This window comes from Anomaloglossus baeobatrachus, chromosome 12 (assembly GCF_048569485.1).
Source record: "Anomaloglossus baeobatrachus isolate aAnoBae1 chromosome 12, aAnoBae1.hap1, whole genome shotgun sequence".
NCBI classification, from domain to species: Eukaryota; Metazoa; Chordata; class Amphibia; order Anura; family Aromobatidae; genus Anomaloglossus; species Anomaloglossus baeobatrachus.
In genome coordinates this window covers 115,300,532-115,317,667 of record NC_134364.1, presented here as the reverse complement: position 1 = coordinate 115,317,667, position 17,136 = coordinate 115,300,532, and the positions used below count along the sequence as shown (strand labels likewise).

The window sequence follows — 17,136 nt, the reverse complement described above, 5'->3', positions numbered from 1 at the left end:
TCCAGGATGAGGATCATATATACCAGGATGGGCCCATGGTGAAGACATACTGTATATACCAGGATGGGCCAAGGATGAGGACATATATACCATGATGGGCACAGGATGAGGGCATACATACCAGGGTGGGCCCAGTATGAGGAAATATATACCAGGATCAAGGACATATATATTAGAATAAAGACATATATACTAGGATGTGTGACATATATACCAGAATGAAGAAGATATATACCAGGATGAGGGAGAGATATACCAGGACAGGGAACATATACAGTATACCAGGATAAGGACATATACCAAGAAGGGTTACATATATACCAGTATGAGGAACATATATACCAGGATGTGGCATAGAATGGGAGACATATGTCAGAATGGGGACATATTTACAAGGATGGGGCCTAGGATGGGGGACATATATACCAGGATAACAGACATACAGATAGGGAACCTAGATTGTGAGCCCCAATGGGGACAGTGTTGCCAATGTATGTAAAGCGCTGTGGAATTAATAGCGCTATATAAATGAATAAAATTATTATTAATTATTATTATTATATACCAGGATGGGGGACATATACCAGGAAGTGGCCCAGAATGGGGGACATTACTTACTATATAATGAAGAGGGGGGTGGACTTGTATGTCTTTATAGGGTTTAGAACTCAACAAAGGCCCATATATCTGACCAACATGTGGGTGGGGGTAATGGGTGTGCAGGCCCGAACTTTGCACTGAAGCCCATCTGTCTCTAGTGATGCCCTGTCAGCAGGTGGCTTACATCCAGGAGAACAATGCAATTAGCAGACCAAAATTAGGCATGTCCAATTGACAATCAGTTTGCTGGCGCCACCATACACATTACACTGCTGACCGAAACCATCTATGAGAGGGTGGGTCGTGTGACATTATCGTAATGTGCATGGGGCCTTAAGGCTTGGTTTGGTTGAAACCTGATGTGTTTGTGCACCATTCTGAAGGGGGATACTGTGCATTGGTCCAAAGGCTACACACATAACCTTACAACCAATAACCTTATATTTCTATGTATAGTAATGTTCCAGTAATGCAATCCATATATTCAATATTTACATATTTCTTTGCACCCACAGAGTATTGTTGGATATTTGTTTATTGCTTGTGTTTGCACCCGTACATTTGTTTTGTCACTTTGAATGTTCTTTGTTTTTTTGCATTGATTGAGTAATGTTACCCTGCCTTTTCAAGGGGGTGCACATCGAGCATCATTTTAGTTCCAGGTGAAACCTTGCTCAGGATTTTGCACAATGCACTTTATATCCAATGATCCTAATTTGGTACATTTCGTAGGTACATTCATACTTTGCTATGATTACGATTTGTCTTTTCTGCATTGTACTTAAAGAGAATCTGTCAGCAGACTTTTGCTTGAAGCCTGATCTACAGACATAGACCCTAATTCCAGCGATGTGTCACTTACTAGACTGCATTTTGCCATTTCAATAAAATCACTGTTTTATCAGCAGGAGATTATCCCTACAGGACTAGTTGTCTTGTGCCTCCTAGTGTAACCACGCCCCCACCATATTATACACACCAATCAGTGGTGTGGGCGGGGTTATACACAGCACAGCATTCCGAGCTCCGCTAGATCTGCAGCAAAGAAATCTGTGATTCTATCATAACTGGTGCACCAAGTAAACTAAGTGATACATCGCTGGAATCAGTGTCTCTGTCCCTACATAATTCTGCTGTCAGATTCACTTTAAAGAGGTTGCCCACTATTGGAAAACCCCTTAACAGGTCCAGGGAGGTGAAAATAAACAAGAAACAGTATTTCACTCCCACACTGGCACCTCTCCTCCGTACTCAGCATTAGGTCTTCCACCGATCCCCTGGGATTAACATTCGGCGAGGAATTTCAATCTACCTGATTAATCTACTCCTCTTTTGTATTATTTTTTTAACATTTATTTGGGTTTTTCCATGTTATTGTAGGTTTAAGATAAGTACTGTGTTTTCCCGAATATAAGACAGTGATCTAATAAGATATTATATTTTGCCCCGAAAAATGTGCAAAGGCTTATTTTCATAGTAGGTCTTATTTTTGGGGAAACACGGTTAAATTTACCTCCAAAAGAAGGCAGGCAGACAACCACCAAGAGAATCATACTTACCAGACCCCAAACATCTGCGTTGCTGTCAGCACCCGCTGACAGCAGTTGCTCCCTCGGCTAGCCAGAAGCAGTATCACCAGATGTGTGTGAGAGCAGAGGCATGCTGGTACCCAATCGGTGTGTGTGTTAGCGGAATGGCGACTGACCTGACAGAGACGCAGATCTTTGTGGGAGAGCCCATCCACCATCAGCACTTGCTATCTGTAGTTGTTTGGAGTCTGGTGAGTGTGATTTTGTTTTTTAGGGATGGCTCTCTGCTTTCGTTTGGGGCTATCTTCTCTCTTTTGGGGTTGTCCTCTCTCTTTTGGGGTTGTACTCTCTCTTTTGGGGTTGTCCTCTCTCTTTTGGGGCTGTCCTCTCTCTTTTGGGGCTGTCCTCTCTTTTAGGGCTGTCTTCTCTCTTTTGGTGGCTGTTGACTCTCTTTTGGGGCTGTCTTCCCTCCTTTGGGACTGTCTACTCTCCTTTGGGAGTGTCCTCTTTCTTTTGGGGCTGTCTTCCCTCTTTTGGTGACTGTATTCCCTTTTTTGGTATTGTCCTCTCCTTTGGGGCTGTCTACTCTCCTTTGGGGCTGTCTACTCTCCTTTGGGGCTGTCTACTCTCCTTTGGGGCTTTGATCTCTCTTTTGGGGCTTCCTTCTCTCTATTGGGGCTGTCTACTATCTTTTAGGACTGTCTTCTCTCTTTTGTGGGTGCTGCTTTCTTTAATGAAGTGTCCTGATGTATTCGTTAACTTTTTTAACAGCATGGACACTTCATCATTAGACTGCAACTAGGGCTTATTTTTGGAGTAGGGCTTATATTTTAAGTATACTCCATAAAGGCCGAAAATTCCTGCTAGGGCTTATTTTTGGGGCAGGTCTTATTTTTGGTGAAGCACGGTATATGACATGGAGCATACTCGATGAAAAGAGATCAAGGGACATAAGTTTTACCAAAATATATTTTTTGTGCCTAGACAATCTGTCAAACAGAGATGGGCAAATCATTATTATCCAGTATGAGTATATGTGAGTGCTCAGTGCTATCTGACAAGACATCAGGGCCTTAAATGACATAGTGGTGACTTTTTGAAAGAAAAAACCCCAGACATTATGAAGTAGTAATTTGCCCATCACTTTTATTAGCCACCAATATTTCCATAGATTCCAATTTGTGAAGCAAGTCCATAAAATAAAAAACATTATATGGCAAAGCTGTCATGTATCCATGATTTCCCTGGAAGGAGACTGCTCGTGGTTGACTCCTTGTGTACTGTGAATTGTCTGATTGTGTGAAATTGAGTTCTGCTGCAGTTCTAACGCGATGGTATTTTGTGGAAATTCCTTCACTTGCTTTTTGTATTCCAAAAAAGTGCAGACCTTGGTGGATATTGCGATAATATTCTTGCCGATGAAGATGGTGGAAACCCTACTGTCCTGAAATAAAATCATGTTTACCACTCGGATAAAAATGGTAACGATGTTGATGGTCACCAGACTTAGGACGGGGTACAGCATCATCTTCTGAGGAGCAATGTGCTCCCCTTGCATGCTTATTTCGCTCAAAGAGACGCACGGCAAAATCAAAAGTAAGATGTAACAGTAAAAAAACATCAGTCCTTCCGCCCATATGGGGAGTCCGGTTTTATGCGGCTCCCACAAATTAGCTTGAATATCCAAAATGTCAAGTAGATCAAGAGCAACCCAAAAGAGACGACCCCTCAGATCTTCCTTTTTCCTGAATGTCCTTACATACTCCATACTGTCTAGTGACACCAGAACCAAGTACAGTCCCGGGACTGAGATGGATAAGAGCAACGTCAATGCTTTTCGAGCCACAGTATCTACATTTTTCTTATCAGCTTTGTAATTCTGAAATATAAAATATAATTTAATTTCCAAAACGAATATGTACAGAAACCACAAAATCATTGCATATCCTCGCTTGGCCGTTTTTACTTCAGCTCCGACCCAGACGGCCACGTAGCGAAGAACAATCAAGAAGCAAATGTCTCCAACCAGCACGATGATGCACACCCCAATTTTTCTCGGTCCTTGGTTTTGTTCCACGAGATACGCGTCCATGAAGGCCATGCTGGTCATAATAACGATTGTTGTAAGACACACATGACGCTTGTCTGGAGGTGGAAGAACCATTTTTTGCCAATATATTCTGGGTTTTCATGAAGAAAGTACAGCTCTCATGCATTAGTAATGCATCGTCAACAAAGCGGTCATGTCAAGTTTATTTTTTTAGTAAGACTACGGTTGTTTCAAAACGTTGGCTCCTTTCATCGTTAATCTTCAATTTATAGATGCTTCATGATGCAATCCCAAAAGTGTCGTCTTTCTCATCAGGCTTCCATTTCATTTATAAAAAGTAACAAATCCACATAAAATATTAATATTAATTAGCTTTTTTTTTCCTGAGTGGTTGTTCCAGGTCTACGTAGAGTCATCTAGTAAAGTGCAGACTTTCTTTAAGTCCTGTGCTTGTAACAAAAAACATTGCTTCAAAGGTTAGAAATTGCGGAAAACAGGGAATGGAATTGAGGACAGTAACTCATGGGATCAATGTTCAGTCTTGCTCGCATGGAAAAGTAGCCTTGAGGGAATCTCACTGTTCATATTCTCAATAATGTCCAGTTCTGAAAAATAAAATATATATGAATAATTAATGATATTCTTCTGAAATGCAACATATAACATTTTCATTTTTATGGCACAGGTGGCTGTATGCTGCCTGAGTATTCAGGTAGTATTATTTTTTTATATTTATGGCTCAGGTGGCTGTATGCTGCCTGAGTATTCAGGTAGTATGATTTTTATATTTATGCCTCAGGTGGCTGTGTGCTGCCTGAGTATTCAGGTAGTATGATTTTTATATTTATGGCTCAGGTGGCTGTATGCTGCCTGAGTATTCAGGTAGTATGATTTTTATATTTATGCCTCAGGTGGCTGTGTGCTGCCTGAGTATTCAGGTAGTATGATTTTTATATTTATGGCTCAGGTGGCTGTGTGCTGCCTGAGTATTCAGGTAGTATGATTTTTATATTTATAGCTCAGGTGGCTGTATGCTGCCTGAGTATTCAGGTAGTATGATTTTTATATTTATGGCTCAGGTGGCTGTATGCTGCCTGAGTATTCAGGTAGTATGATTTTTATATTTATGGCTCAGGTCGCTGTGTGCTGCCTGAGTATTCAGGTAGTATGATTTTTATATTTATAGCTCAGGTGGCTGTGTGCTGCCTGAGTATTCAGGTAGTATGATTTTTATATTTATGGCTCAGGTCGCTGTGTGCTGCCTGAGTATTCAGGTAGTATGATTTTTATATTTATAGCTCAGGTGGCTGTGTGCTGCCTGAGTATTCAGGTAGTATGATTTTTATATTTATGGCTCAGGTGGCTGTATGCTGCCTGAGTATTCAGGTAGTATTATTTTTATATTTATGGCTCAGGTGGCTGTATGCTGCCTGAGTATTCAGGTAGTATGATTTTTATATTTATGGCTCAGGTGGCTGTGTGCTGCCTGAGTATTCAGGTAGTATGATTTTTATATTTATGGCTCAGGTGGCTGTGTGCTGCCTGAGTATTCAGGTAGTATGATTTTTATATTTATGGCTCAGGTGGCTGTGTGCTGCCTGAGTATTCAGGTAGTATGATTTTTATATTTATGGCTCAGGTGGCTGTGTGCTGCCTGAGTATTCAGGTAGTATTATTTTTATATTTATGGCTCAGGTGGCTGTGTGCTGCCTGAGTATTCAGGTAGTAGTTTACACTACTACCACGTGCTTTACAATATAACCTGATGCCTATATATCAACTTAGTGGCTCCTCATTGATCTCCAACAATCAGACGTTATGACTCCATGATGATCAATACTTCTCTATTGTGAGTTATTTGATAGATCATCATGATGTCATGCACAGACTTGGGGAAGGTCCAGTGCACAGCAAGACCCAACAAAAAAGGGGTTCACCACAACAAACAAAAGGTACACTAACAACGGAGGGACCTAGTGCTAGGGAGGGGGATGATGGGATACCTCCTGCACTCACCTGCAGCTGCACTATGCACTCCTAGCAAGCTCTATACAGGATTTGTACCTGTTGCCGAGCAGAATACCTGAAACCCTAGGAAGCCCTGCGATAACCCTGGCTAGTTAGCTGGCAGGAAGGGATTGCTAGTCCCACTGCACTAAAACAACATGAAGGGAAGGTATAACAGACAGAGGAAACAACAAAGCATAAGGTCCAACTTCACAGCTATAGTCAGACATCAGGACTACAGCCTACACCCCTCCACACTCCCCTACACAGAGCTCAGCAGTTCCTTCAACCTCCAGGCCTAGCTTCAGAATGGATAAGAATAACCAGCACCCTCTACAGTGAGATGTGACCATGTATAGGGGAAGGGCGTGGTCACCAACCGGAAACACATGGGACCTGGAGTCAGAAGCAAAACTGACATTAACCCTTTCAGCACCAAAGGAAAGGGAATACGTTTAATATGAGGAGCCTCAGATGGCAAAGAGAGACTCTGGCCTAGATCCTGTTACAAGTCTCTAAATGCAGAGAAATGCCAGTGACACAATGTGCAAAGATTCATTATGACACTTTAAGTTTTTCCTGTATTGATTCATAATGGGTCCAGTGCTACCTAGATCGCATACTACTTTATTCTGCCTGTTAAACAACTATCGGAACCTGAGGGAAAGAACGTAATGCAGGTGTGAACAGAGACTAATATATACATATTTAAAGTGACATTAAAACACTGCTTATCTGACACATTCATGTTTTTTTTTTACTAATCTGTCAACAGGTTTTTGATAGGTAATCTGGGATCAGCATAATGTAGGGACTGCCAGCCTGATACCAAAGATGAGTAACTTACTCAGCAGCTTGCTGTAGCTTTAGTACAATCAGCATTTTAACAAAAGGAGATTATCAGTGCCGGACTAGAAGCCATGTGCCAAGTAGTCAGGCTAATTTGTGTAACCCCGCCCCCACTTGCTGACAATGCACAGTGTACATAGACAGCTGCCAATTATAGGTGTGAGTGGGGTGATACACAGCCCAGCATTCTGAGCACTGCTACATCTACAGGGAAAATATCAAAACTATACCTACCTGGAATCAGGAGCGCCTATCTCATGCTGCTATTAAACTACCTACAGATTTCCATTAAACTCTACAAGGACTGAGCACTGTACTAGGCTCTTATTGAAAAGAGCAGTACCGAGAGCGTTGCCTCCATTTGGGTGGTCAGCGTGCAAGCCAGCTGGGAGAATAAATTGCAATATACATTGACTGCTGCTTGCATGATGTATTTCTCCTGGAAAATTACTGCATTTGCACATGTTTTGTTATGCACATGTTTATTTCCCTTGTGTGTATTGGAATAACACACACAAAAAAAACAACAGATAAAAAAAGAGGCAAATTGGACATAATTTCACACAAAACCCCAAAAATGGGCTATGCAAAATTGTTGGCACCTTTCTAAAATTGTGGGTAAACAACTTTGTTTCAAGTATGTGATACTCGTTCAAACTCAACTGTGGTAAGTAACAGGTGTGGGCAATATGAAAATCACAAGTGAAACCAGATAAAAAGGGGAGAAGTTGACTCAGTCTGTGCATTGGGTAACCATTTGTGCCACATTAAAAATGGAGAACTGAAAGAGGAGAAGAGAACTGTCTGAGGACTTGAGAACCAAAATTGTTGAAAAATATCAACAATCTCAAGGTTACATGTCCGTCTCCAGAGATCTTGATGTTCCTTTATCCATGGTGCGCAACATGATCAAGAAGTTTACAACTCATGGCTCTGTAGCTAATCTTCCTTAATTTGGGTGGCAGAGAAAATTTGATGAAAGGTTCCATTGCAGGACAGTTTGGATGGTGGATAAGCTGCCCCAATTTAATTCCCAAAAAAGTCAAGCTGTCCTGCAGACTGAGGGTGCATCAGTTTCAGCAAGAAATATCTGTCCACATTTAAATGAAATGAAACGCTATGGAGAAGACCTAGGAGGACCTCACTGCTGACACAGAGACATAAAAAGCTAAACTGCAGTTTGCCAAAATGTACTTCAATAACCAAAATCCTTCTGGGAAAGCATCTTGTGGTCAGATGAGACCAAGATAGAGCTTTTTGGTAAAGCACATCATTCTACTGTTTACGGAAAAATTATTATTATTATTATAGCGCCATTTATTCCATGGCGCTTTACAAGTGAAAGAGGGTATACGTACAACAATCATTAACAGTACAAAACAGACTGGTATAGGAGGAGAGAGGATCCTGCCCGCGAGGGCTCACAGTCTACAGGAAAATGAACGAGGCCTACACAAGACCTACAGTTAAATATGATGGAGGCTCAAAGATGTTTTGGGGTTGATATACTGCCTCTGGCAATGGGTGCCTTGACTGAGTGCATGAAATTTGAAAATTTTGGGGTCACAATGTAGTGCTCAGTATCAGAAAGCTGGGTTTGTGTCCTAGGTCACGGGTCTTCCCCCAGGACAATGACTTTAAACACTTCAAGAAGCCATCAGAAATGGATGAAAACAAAGTGTTGGAGCGTTCTGAAATGGCAACAATGAGTCCGGATCTAAATCCCATTGACCCCTATGGAGAGATCTTAAAATTAAGGGGGCTTTACACGCTACGACATCGCTAATGCGAACTCCTGGGGGTCCATTCTCAATTATCGTTACTGCAGCAGTAACAAAGTTGTTCCTCGTTCCTGTGGCAGCACACATCGCTCCGTGTGACACCGCAGGAACGAGGAAGCTCTCCTTACCTGCCTCCTGGCCACTATGCGGAAGGAAGGAGGTGGGCAGGATGTTCGTCCCACTTATCTCCGCCCCTCCGCTTCTATTGGGTGGCGGTTCAGTGACGCTGCTGTGACGTTGCTGTGACGCTGAACGAACCGCCCCCTTAGAAAGGAGGCGGTTCGCCGGTCACAGCGACGTCGCCGGGCAGGTAAGTATGTGTGACATGTCTGGGCGATGTTGTGCGGCATGGGCAGCGATTTGCCCGTGTCGCACAACAGATGGGGGCGGGTACCCACGCTAGCGATAGCGGTACCGATATCGCAGCATGTAAAGTAGCCTTTACTGTTGGGAGAAGAGAAGAGAAGACGCCTTCAAACATAAGAGACGTTTATAAAGAAGAGTCCAAAATTCCAGGTGAGAGGAGGAAGAAGCTTGTGGACGGTTTTAGGACGCGATGACTACAATTATTTATTCTAGAAGGTGTGCAACCAAATATTAAGTTGAGGGGGGGGGCAACAATTTTTTAATTATTGGAGTTTTGTGTGAAATTATGTCCAATTTGCCTATTTTTGTGTTGTTCCAATACACATAAAGGAAAAAAACATGTATAAGTCCAAATTATTTTCTGGGAGAAATGCTTTATTTTCAGGAACAATATCAAAGGTGCCAACATTTTCGGCCATGACTGCATCTGTCAATGTTCTTAGCAGAAACATGGTTAAATTATTCTGATCTGTCCAAACTATTAGGAACATCCGTCATTCTCAATATCCCATAATATGGGCAGTAGATGGACGGCTGAGAAGATGTGGACATAAAATAAATGGACGTACGTTTCGGAGATTAATATCACCCACTCCACCAATCTTCATACTTTGTAATTCTGAAATACTAAAGCAGATTTTACAAGGGTAATGTATCTGACACCATCCGCTCTCCAGGCACTACATTACAATCACTACGGGCAAATGTTTCTTACGGATATTTTAGAATTTTGGGTAATATTTCCTGGAGAGTCTACAGTACACCACGATGACAAATCTACTTGCTTCTGCTTCACTGCACTGCTGGGTTTATGAAGAATTATGTGCGGACAGTATTCAAAGCTATTAATGCTTTCCCAACCTAAGCACAGGGGTCTTTTGCTTGAAAATTAAAAAAAAAGGGCAAAGTAATAAAAATCTGTTTTGTAATGGAGGTGGGGGAATCTGGAAAGCGAAAACACTGACACTGGTAAGTAATGAGTAAAATAAAAGTTACAATATTCTTCAACAAAACTATTTATAAATGTATTCAGCTACTCCTGGCTATGTAACACGCTTCGTGAAGAAAGGACTGCATTTTCAATTTGACAGGTTTCCTTTCATTTTAAATCCAAGGCATTTTAAGGCCAGCTCAGGTAGCTACACAATGCCTGAGTATTCAGGTACTTGGGCATACCGCTACCACCTGCTTTCCAGGAGTCAAGAAACAACATCTGGCTCTACTACTAAGTCAGCCCTACTGTTCCTAGTGCGGTCTACATCCTCAAGTCTGCTAAACCAATGTACTTGCCAACCTACTCATTTCTGCTATTCTAGGGTGCTGCCTGTACCCTCCACCCTGCTGAATCCTGCCAATCTTCTGGTCTCTGCTATTTGAAAGTGCAGTCTGTACTCTTTACTGACTGGTACCTGTCAACATATTTGTCCCTGTTATTCCTGGCTTTCCCACCCTCAACTTTGCTTTATCAAGGTATCTTCCTGCCTCGTTGTCTCTGTTATGCCTGGTGATCTCTGCACCCTCAACTCTGCTGTATCAAGATATCCTCCTGCCTATCTGTGTCACGGTCATCTCTCTATTGTAGAGACTAGTGACAGGTTCTGGGTCAGAGTCTCTATGCCTTGAGACTCTGCAGATTAAATAGATTCCCTTTCCTTTGGGGAGGAGAGGGTTAATGTCAGTATTCTTTGCCAGTAACCATTCTCCTTACCTTCCAAGGTGTTTCCAGTTTGGACCACTCCCACTCCTAGTTCCTATATATATGCCCTCTGCTCCAAGTATCCAAGTAGAGGGTGCCAGTTAGTCTCTGATTCATTTGGATGCTTGGCCTGGAGATGGAAGGAGATGGTGGAGCCCGCTTTGCAAGTTCCTGTGTAAGCCACAGTCTTGGTGCTGACTGCAGCAGTCTGTTGTGTTTCCCCATCTGTCTTTCCTTCCCTTGGTGTTTTATTAGTGCAGCAGTGGGGCTAATGTCTCCCATCTGCCAGCTCACTAGCCATGTCTATTAAAGGATCTTCCAAGGTCTTAGGTATCCTGTTCGGCGACAGGTGCGGAATCTTTATTGGGACTGGCTAGGAGTGTAGGGTACAGCTACAGATGAATGCAGGAGGTGTCCCATCTTTCCCCTCAATATCGCTAGAGCCTACCATTGTTAAAGTGTCCCCATGTACCCCTTATATGTCGCGTCGTGCGCCATACTTTCCTGCCACTACCATGACAATTTGACTCTGCTATTTCTGGTAATAGCCACACCCTGAACTCTGCTTTATCAAAGTATCTTCCTGCTTGTCTCTGCTACTCTTGGTGATGTCCATATCCCCAACTCTGCTGTATCAAGGTTTCATCCTGCCTACCTTTCTCTGCTATTATTGGTGCTGTCTACACTCTCAACTCTGCTATCTCAAGGAACCTGATAGCTTACTCGTTTCTGCTACTCCTGTCTGCTACCCGCACTCCAGCAAAAAGGTGTCTGATTACCTACTCAACTCAGATATTCTTGTGCCCTGTCTGCACATTTGCCCCTAATGCATTTAGTGCTTCCAGATCCACCTTATGTCCTGCATATCCATCTTTACTGGTCCTTGCTGCTTCACCATACTGATGAGTTGTGCTGCTCTGCTGCATCACTGCCTCTTGACCATGTGTTACGACTTGACCATGTGGCGACTTCTGCTCCGATCGCCAGACGACGCCGTGTTCCTGCCGTGGATGGTGCTGGTGATTGGAGAGGAGTCGAAGCCAGCGGCACCGGTGAACGCAGGCTCCGATCATCCACTGGGCTAGGTTATCTTGGGATCTGCAGTACCACTGGCTGACTGTGGGTGGCGTGTGTCTGCCAGCTGAAGTTGCCATCATTCAGCTACAGCCAATGGGAAGACACCACACCCTTCTTAGTTCCCCTCCTGTCTGCTCACCACTGCCAGAGATAGTTCTGATTTCCTGGCTCCTGGTCTGCCCTATTCTGTTTTGTGATTCCTGTATGCTGACTTCTGGGTGTTTTCTGACTACCCTCCTGCCTGCTGTTTTTGTACCTCGCTACCCGATCCGGATTTGACCTCTGCTATGTTTTCTGAGTACGTCCCTGTCTGCCGATTCTGTCCCTGTTCTGCTATTCCTGGTTTGACCCTGCCTGACGACTACTCTCATCGGACTGCAGCCTTCCACAGGTAGTGATCACCTTGTGCCCTGTGTAATTCCAAATCCCTGTGTAGGGGTTAAAGGGTTTCAGGGTTCTGGGGGTCCTACTTGGTGAGTGGCTTCCCTCTAGTCTGTCCATTACATCCCACCTGAGTCTGTGGATCCAGGCAGGCATTACACCATGTTCCTGAACCCAACCTACAGCTAATTGAATCCACCTCCCCAGGTGAACCCAAATCACACATAGCATGAAATCACAGCTACACTGCTCAGTACTGTTCTACAATGTCCTCCATGCTGCTGCTGCTGCTGTACTGAATATGTATTATATAGAGCAAGAGGAACAAGAATCCCTTATGTATATTTGTACAGTTTGTCGGAGACATCAGAGGTACTGTTCACCCACCAGCTCGTGTTCACCTGTAAATTAGACTCAGATACTACAGAGAGGAAAACTGGTGAAAAATTACACAAAAGTCATATAATTGCCAGAAATAGGGCAGCATCGGCACAACTGTGGAATATGCTAGACCCAAATAATTCACATTAATAGCAAAAAAAAATATATATATATATATATATATATCCTATGGAGGATATCAGCAGCTAGGTGATAGTTTGTCACTGTTATTTACACAGGGGTCATATTCATGCAGAAGAATTCTCCAGCTATGATTTACTCCAGAAAAATCAATGACAAATCAATAACAAGAGAGTTCAGTCTTTGCTTGGGAAACACATCACCTAGAGGTGTTAAGCAGCAGAAATGCCCCGGTTTCCATTATTGTTCCACATTTACAATTTTGGGCAGTAGATTAGGCTTATCTAATAGGTAAGCATGGGAACATCACATGTATCCTTAAGCGGGCTTTACATGCTATGATATATCTAACGAGATGTCGTCGGGGTCACGTCGTAAGTGACGCACATCCGGCATCGTTAGTGATATCGTAGCGTGTGACAGCTACGTGCGACGGTGAACGAGCTGAAATACTCACCTTCTCGTTCATCGTTGACACGTCGCTCATTTTCTAAAAATCGAACGTCCGGTTGTTCATTGTTCCCGAGGCAGCACACATCGCTCCGTGTGACACCCCGGGAACATTGAACAGCAGCTTACCTGCGTCCCTCCGGCAATGCTGAAGGAAAAAGGTGGGTGGGATGTAAACATCCCGCTCATCTCCGCCCCTCCGCTTCTAAGGAGGGGCGGAGATGAGTGGAGGATCCCTCATCTGTTCTCCCACTGTGACGTCGCCTACGATCCTTATCATCAACGCAGGCAGGGGATGGATGTGTCACATTTCAAAACAAGCGCACATCCCGCACAACACAGATGAGGGATCCTCCTTGTTTTGCATCATATCCGCTGTTGGTCTCCTCCCATCTATCTGGCTGTGTGTGTGCCTGTATGACGCCGCTTCCGGTTTCGCTTCGTGACGCGGCTGTGGAACGCAAGCGGTGTCCGGCCATGGAACGCATCAGGGGGGTGTTCCCAGGCCTGGTCTTTGCCATCACACGTGATTCTGGATTTCAGATCACGTGAACGGAACATAGAGTGTCATATACTTATATGTTTATACTGTTATCGCTTTACTGGATACCCTATAGACATTGGAATGGGAGCATCACATCTCACTATATCTGATTGGGGACTATATCCTGTTATCATATGGTATGAGGGTGTGGGTCGGCGTGGATGGGGGCGTGCTTGTGTGTGAGGGGATGGGGTGGGTGGATTGGCTGGAGATGGGGGCGGCCCACATTTGACACATTATAAAAGGAGACCTTAGTCTATCAGGTCTCCCCTTTTATTCAGACATTATGCTGTCCTGAGAATGATTGGCAAGTTGTATATCAAGCCTCCTGATGATCCGTTGCTGGAGAAACGCGTTGAGGCGATTCCGGGGCATCTTTGGGACGCGCACATGACCCCTTATACGATAAGTGCTTGACTACCTCCTCATGATTAATTTGGTTGACCTTATCTGCTCCTTGTTACGCATTTGCATTTTTTTTTATGCATTGACACTTCATCATTAGACTGGCTTCTTGGGGCATGTGAGTTGTCTAATCAATTGCACTCATTTGCTCTTGAAGCCGGGCTTTGATTATATTTTTTGCACGTTATATTGCGCTATGCACTTTTACATGCACTTTATCAAATATGTGTATTAAGTTGCCATTTTGAGCATTAACTGTATGTATCTAATTACTTTGGATACTCCTGGTCCCTGAGGTTATGTATCTAATTACTTTGGATGCTCCTGGTCTATAATCACTCCAGGGTATACCAGAACTATTTGAGGTTAGTCTGAGCCTGGGGGTCATGTGCGATTGTCCCAACTTTTCTGTCCACTAAGTTTGAATGTGCCCTACCCATGTCTCCTTATTCTATCATTCATGACTGTTTTGAGGGTCTATTAGGGATTCCATAGGGACAGCCACCGCTGAGTGAGGGCGCCATATTCGTAGACATCAGGGTGCCAAACCCCGCGGTAGGTAGTGGACAGGAGGGAGGTTTATCGGATAGGGTGAGAATCTTACCTTCCTCCCTTTCTTTTCCTTTTATAATTGCACAGGGTTTGTGGATATTTTTAATCAGTAACTAATAAAATTTGCGTTTTAAAGGGTTATATGATTTTATTATGCAACACCCCCTTTTTTCATAAAGTATATTTCCTGTGATGATATAGCACCCTGTCCTGGTCCCACTACAGCACCCTGCGCGCTCCTATGCTTTGCCGGGGCACTGTTCTCCTAACCTGTACGTCGGTCCCATGCGCCCTGTTCCTGTCCCGGGGCCTGCTGCAGTCTCCTCCTGCTTCCAGGCCACATGCAGGCCTTCTAGGAGAGCTCAAAGGGTGCGTGTGTGGCCACTCCTCATTCTTAAAGGGCCAGAGTCCTATTAACCAGAAGTGACCCTTGAGATCAGCAATCACCCTGAAGGTATTTAAGGCAATCTTCCCCTTGGGGAAGTGCCTGAGCAATGTTGCCTATACATAGTGTGTTGCTAGTTCTCAGATCCCGTACCCGTTTCTGTGTCTAGACCTGTGTCTGGTGCCGGGACTGGGCGCTACAGATATCCTGTCAATTTTAAAAAGTGGCGGGGGCACTTTTATCCTCACTACAGAAAAAGTAGACGCACCATGGGAAATGAATGGAACGGCACATGCGCAATACAGTTGCATTCCATAGACGATAAAAGTTTACCTATCACTTGAAAACCCCTTTACTTATGACCCGATTTTTATATTTTATGCGAGGAACAGCAGTCAGTTATATCTTGGGCTTTGTTCACTGTTATGCGCACTAAAGTGCACACGTGGTATTACTACACCGGACTCGCCCGGTTCATGTACAGACTAGAAGGCCCAGGTGCAGAGTCCCTGAAGGCCGCTGCGCAGACTGAAACAACCCTTAATGGATGACTCAGATGAGCACTCGGATCTTCACTTTCTAAGCGGCCATGGAGGGTTCCACTTACCTACTAAAGAATCTGGGAGAAGGTGCAGAGGAAAATAAAGTAAACCAAAAGTTCTAATCTGCCAGGAGAAACACAATGCAAGCAGGCTGTAGTTTCAAGTAGGGTTACATCGTTACATAGTTACTTAGGTTGAAAAAAGACCTAGGTCCATCTTGTTCAACCTTCCTCCACCAATTATGCATTTTGTCCCTAAGTCACTTATAACCAACAATGTTGTGTGTAGTGAGGAAATCCTCCAGCCCTTTTTTTAAAAACTGTTATAGTATCTGCCATTACTTCCTCTTGTGGTCGGCATTCCACAGTCTGACTGCTCTAACTGTAAAGAACCCTTTCCTATTTAGCTGTTGGAATCGCTTTTCTTCCACTCGCAGTGAGTGCCCCCTGGTCCTTAGTACTGTCTTTGGAAGGAATAAGTCATGTGCCAGTCCTTTATATTGACCACACATGTATTTATACATATAAATGAGATCTCCTCTGAGACGTCTTTTTTCAAAGCTAAATATACAGTACAGACCAAAAGATTGGACACACCTTCTCATTCAAAGAGTTTTCTTTATTTTCATGACTCTGAAAATTGTAGATTCACATTGAAGGCATCAAAACATATGAATTAACACATGTGGAATGAAATACTTAACACAAAATTGTGAAACAACTGAAAATATGTCTTATATTCTAGGTTCTTCAGAGTAGCCACCTTTTGCTTTGATTACTGCTTTGCCCACTCTTGGCATTCTCTTGATGAGCTGCAAGAGGTAGTCACCGGAAATGGTTTTCACTTCACAGGTGTGCCCTGTCAGGTTTAATAAGTGGGATTTCTTGCCTTATAAATGGGGTTGGGACCATCAGTTGTGTTGTGCAGAAGTCTGGTGGATACACAGCTGATAGTCCTACTGAATAGACTGTTAGAATTTGTATTCTGGCAAGAAAAAAGCAGCTAAGGAAAGAAAAACAAGTGGCCATCATTACTTTAAGAAATGCAGGTCAGTCAGTCCGAAAAATTGGGAAAACTTTGAAAGTGTCCCCAATGCAGTGGCAAAAACCATCAAACGCTACAAAAAAACTGTCTCACATGAGGACCGCCCCAGGAAAGGAAGACGAAGAGTCACCTCTGCTGCGCAGGATAAGTTTATCTGAGTCACCAGCCCCAGAAATCGCAGGTTAACAGCAGCTCAGATTAGAGACCAGGTCAATGCCACACAGAGTTCTAGCAGTAGACACATCTCTAGAACAACTGTTAAGAGGAGACTTAGTGCAGCAGGCCTTCACGGTAAAATAGCTGCTAGGAAACCACTGCTAAGGACAGGCAACAAGCAGAAGAGACTTGTTTGGGCT

The 17,136-nt window shown here is 43.5% G+C and overlaps 1 protein-coding gene across 1 annotated transcript in view; it reads right to left on the bottom strand.

Annotated features, from left to right (window-relative positions):
• Positions 1-3,255: 3,255 nt before the first annotated feature.
• TMEM121 (transmembrane protein 121) overlaps positions 3,256-17,136 on the bottom strand; it is a 118,926-nt gene continuing 105,045 nt past the window's right edge. Inside the window, exon 2 of the mRNA XM_075330971.1 lies at positions 3,256-4,784. Coding sequence (XP_075187086.1) covers positions 3,355-4,293 — 939 coding nt within the window. The 5' untranslated portion in view covers positions 4,294-4,784 and the 3' untranslated portion in view covers positions 3,256-3,354. The remainder of the gene's footprint in view (positions 4,785-17,136) is intronic.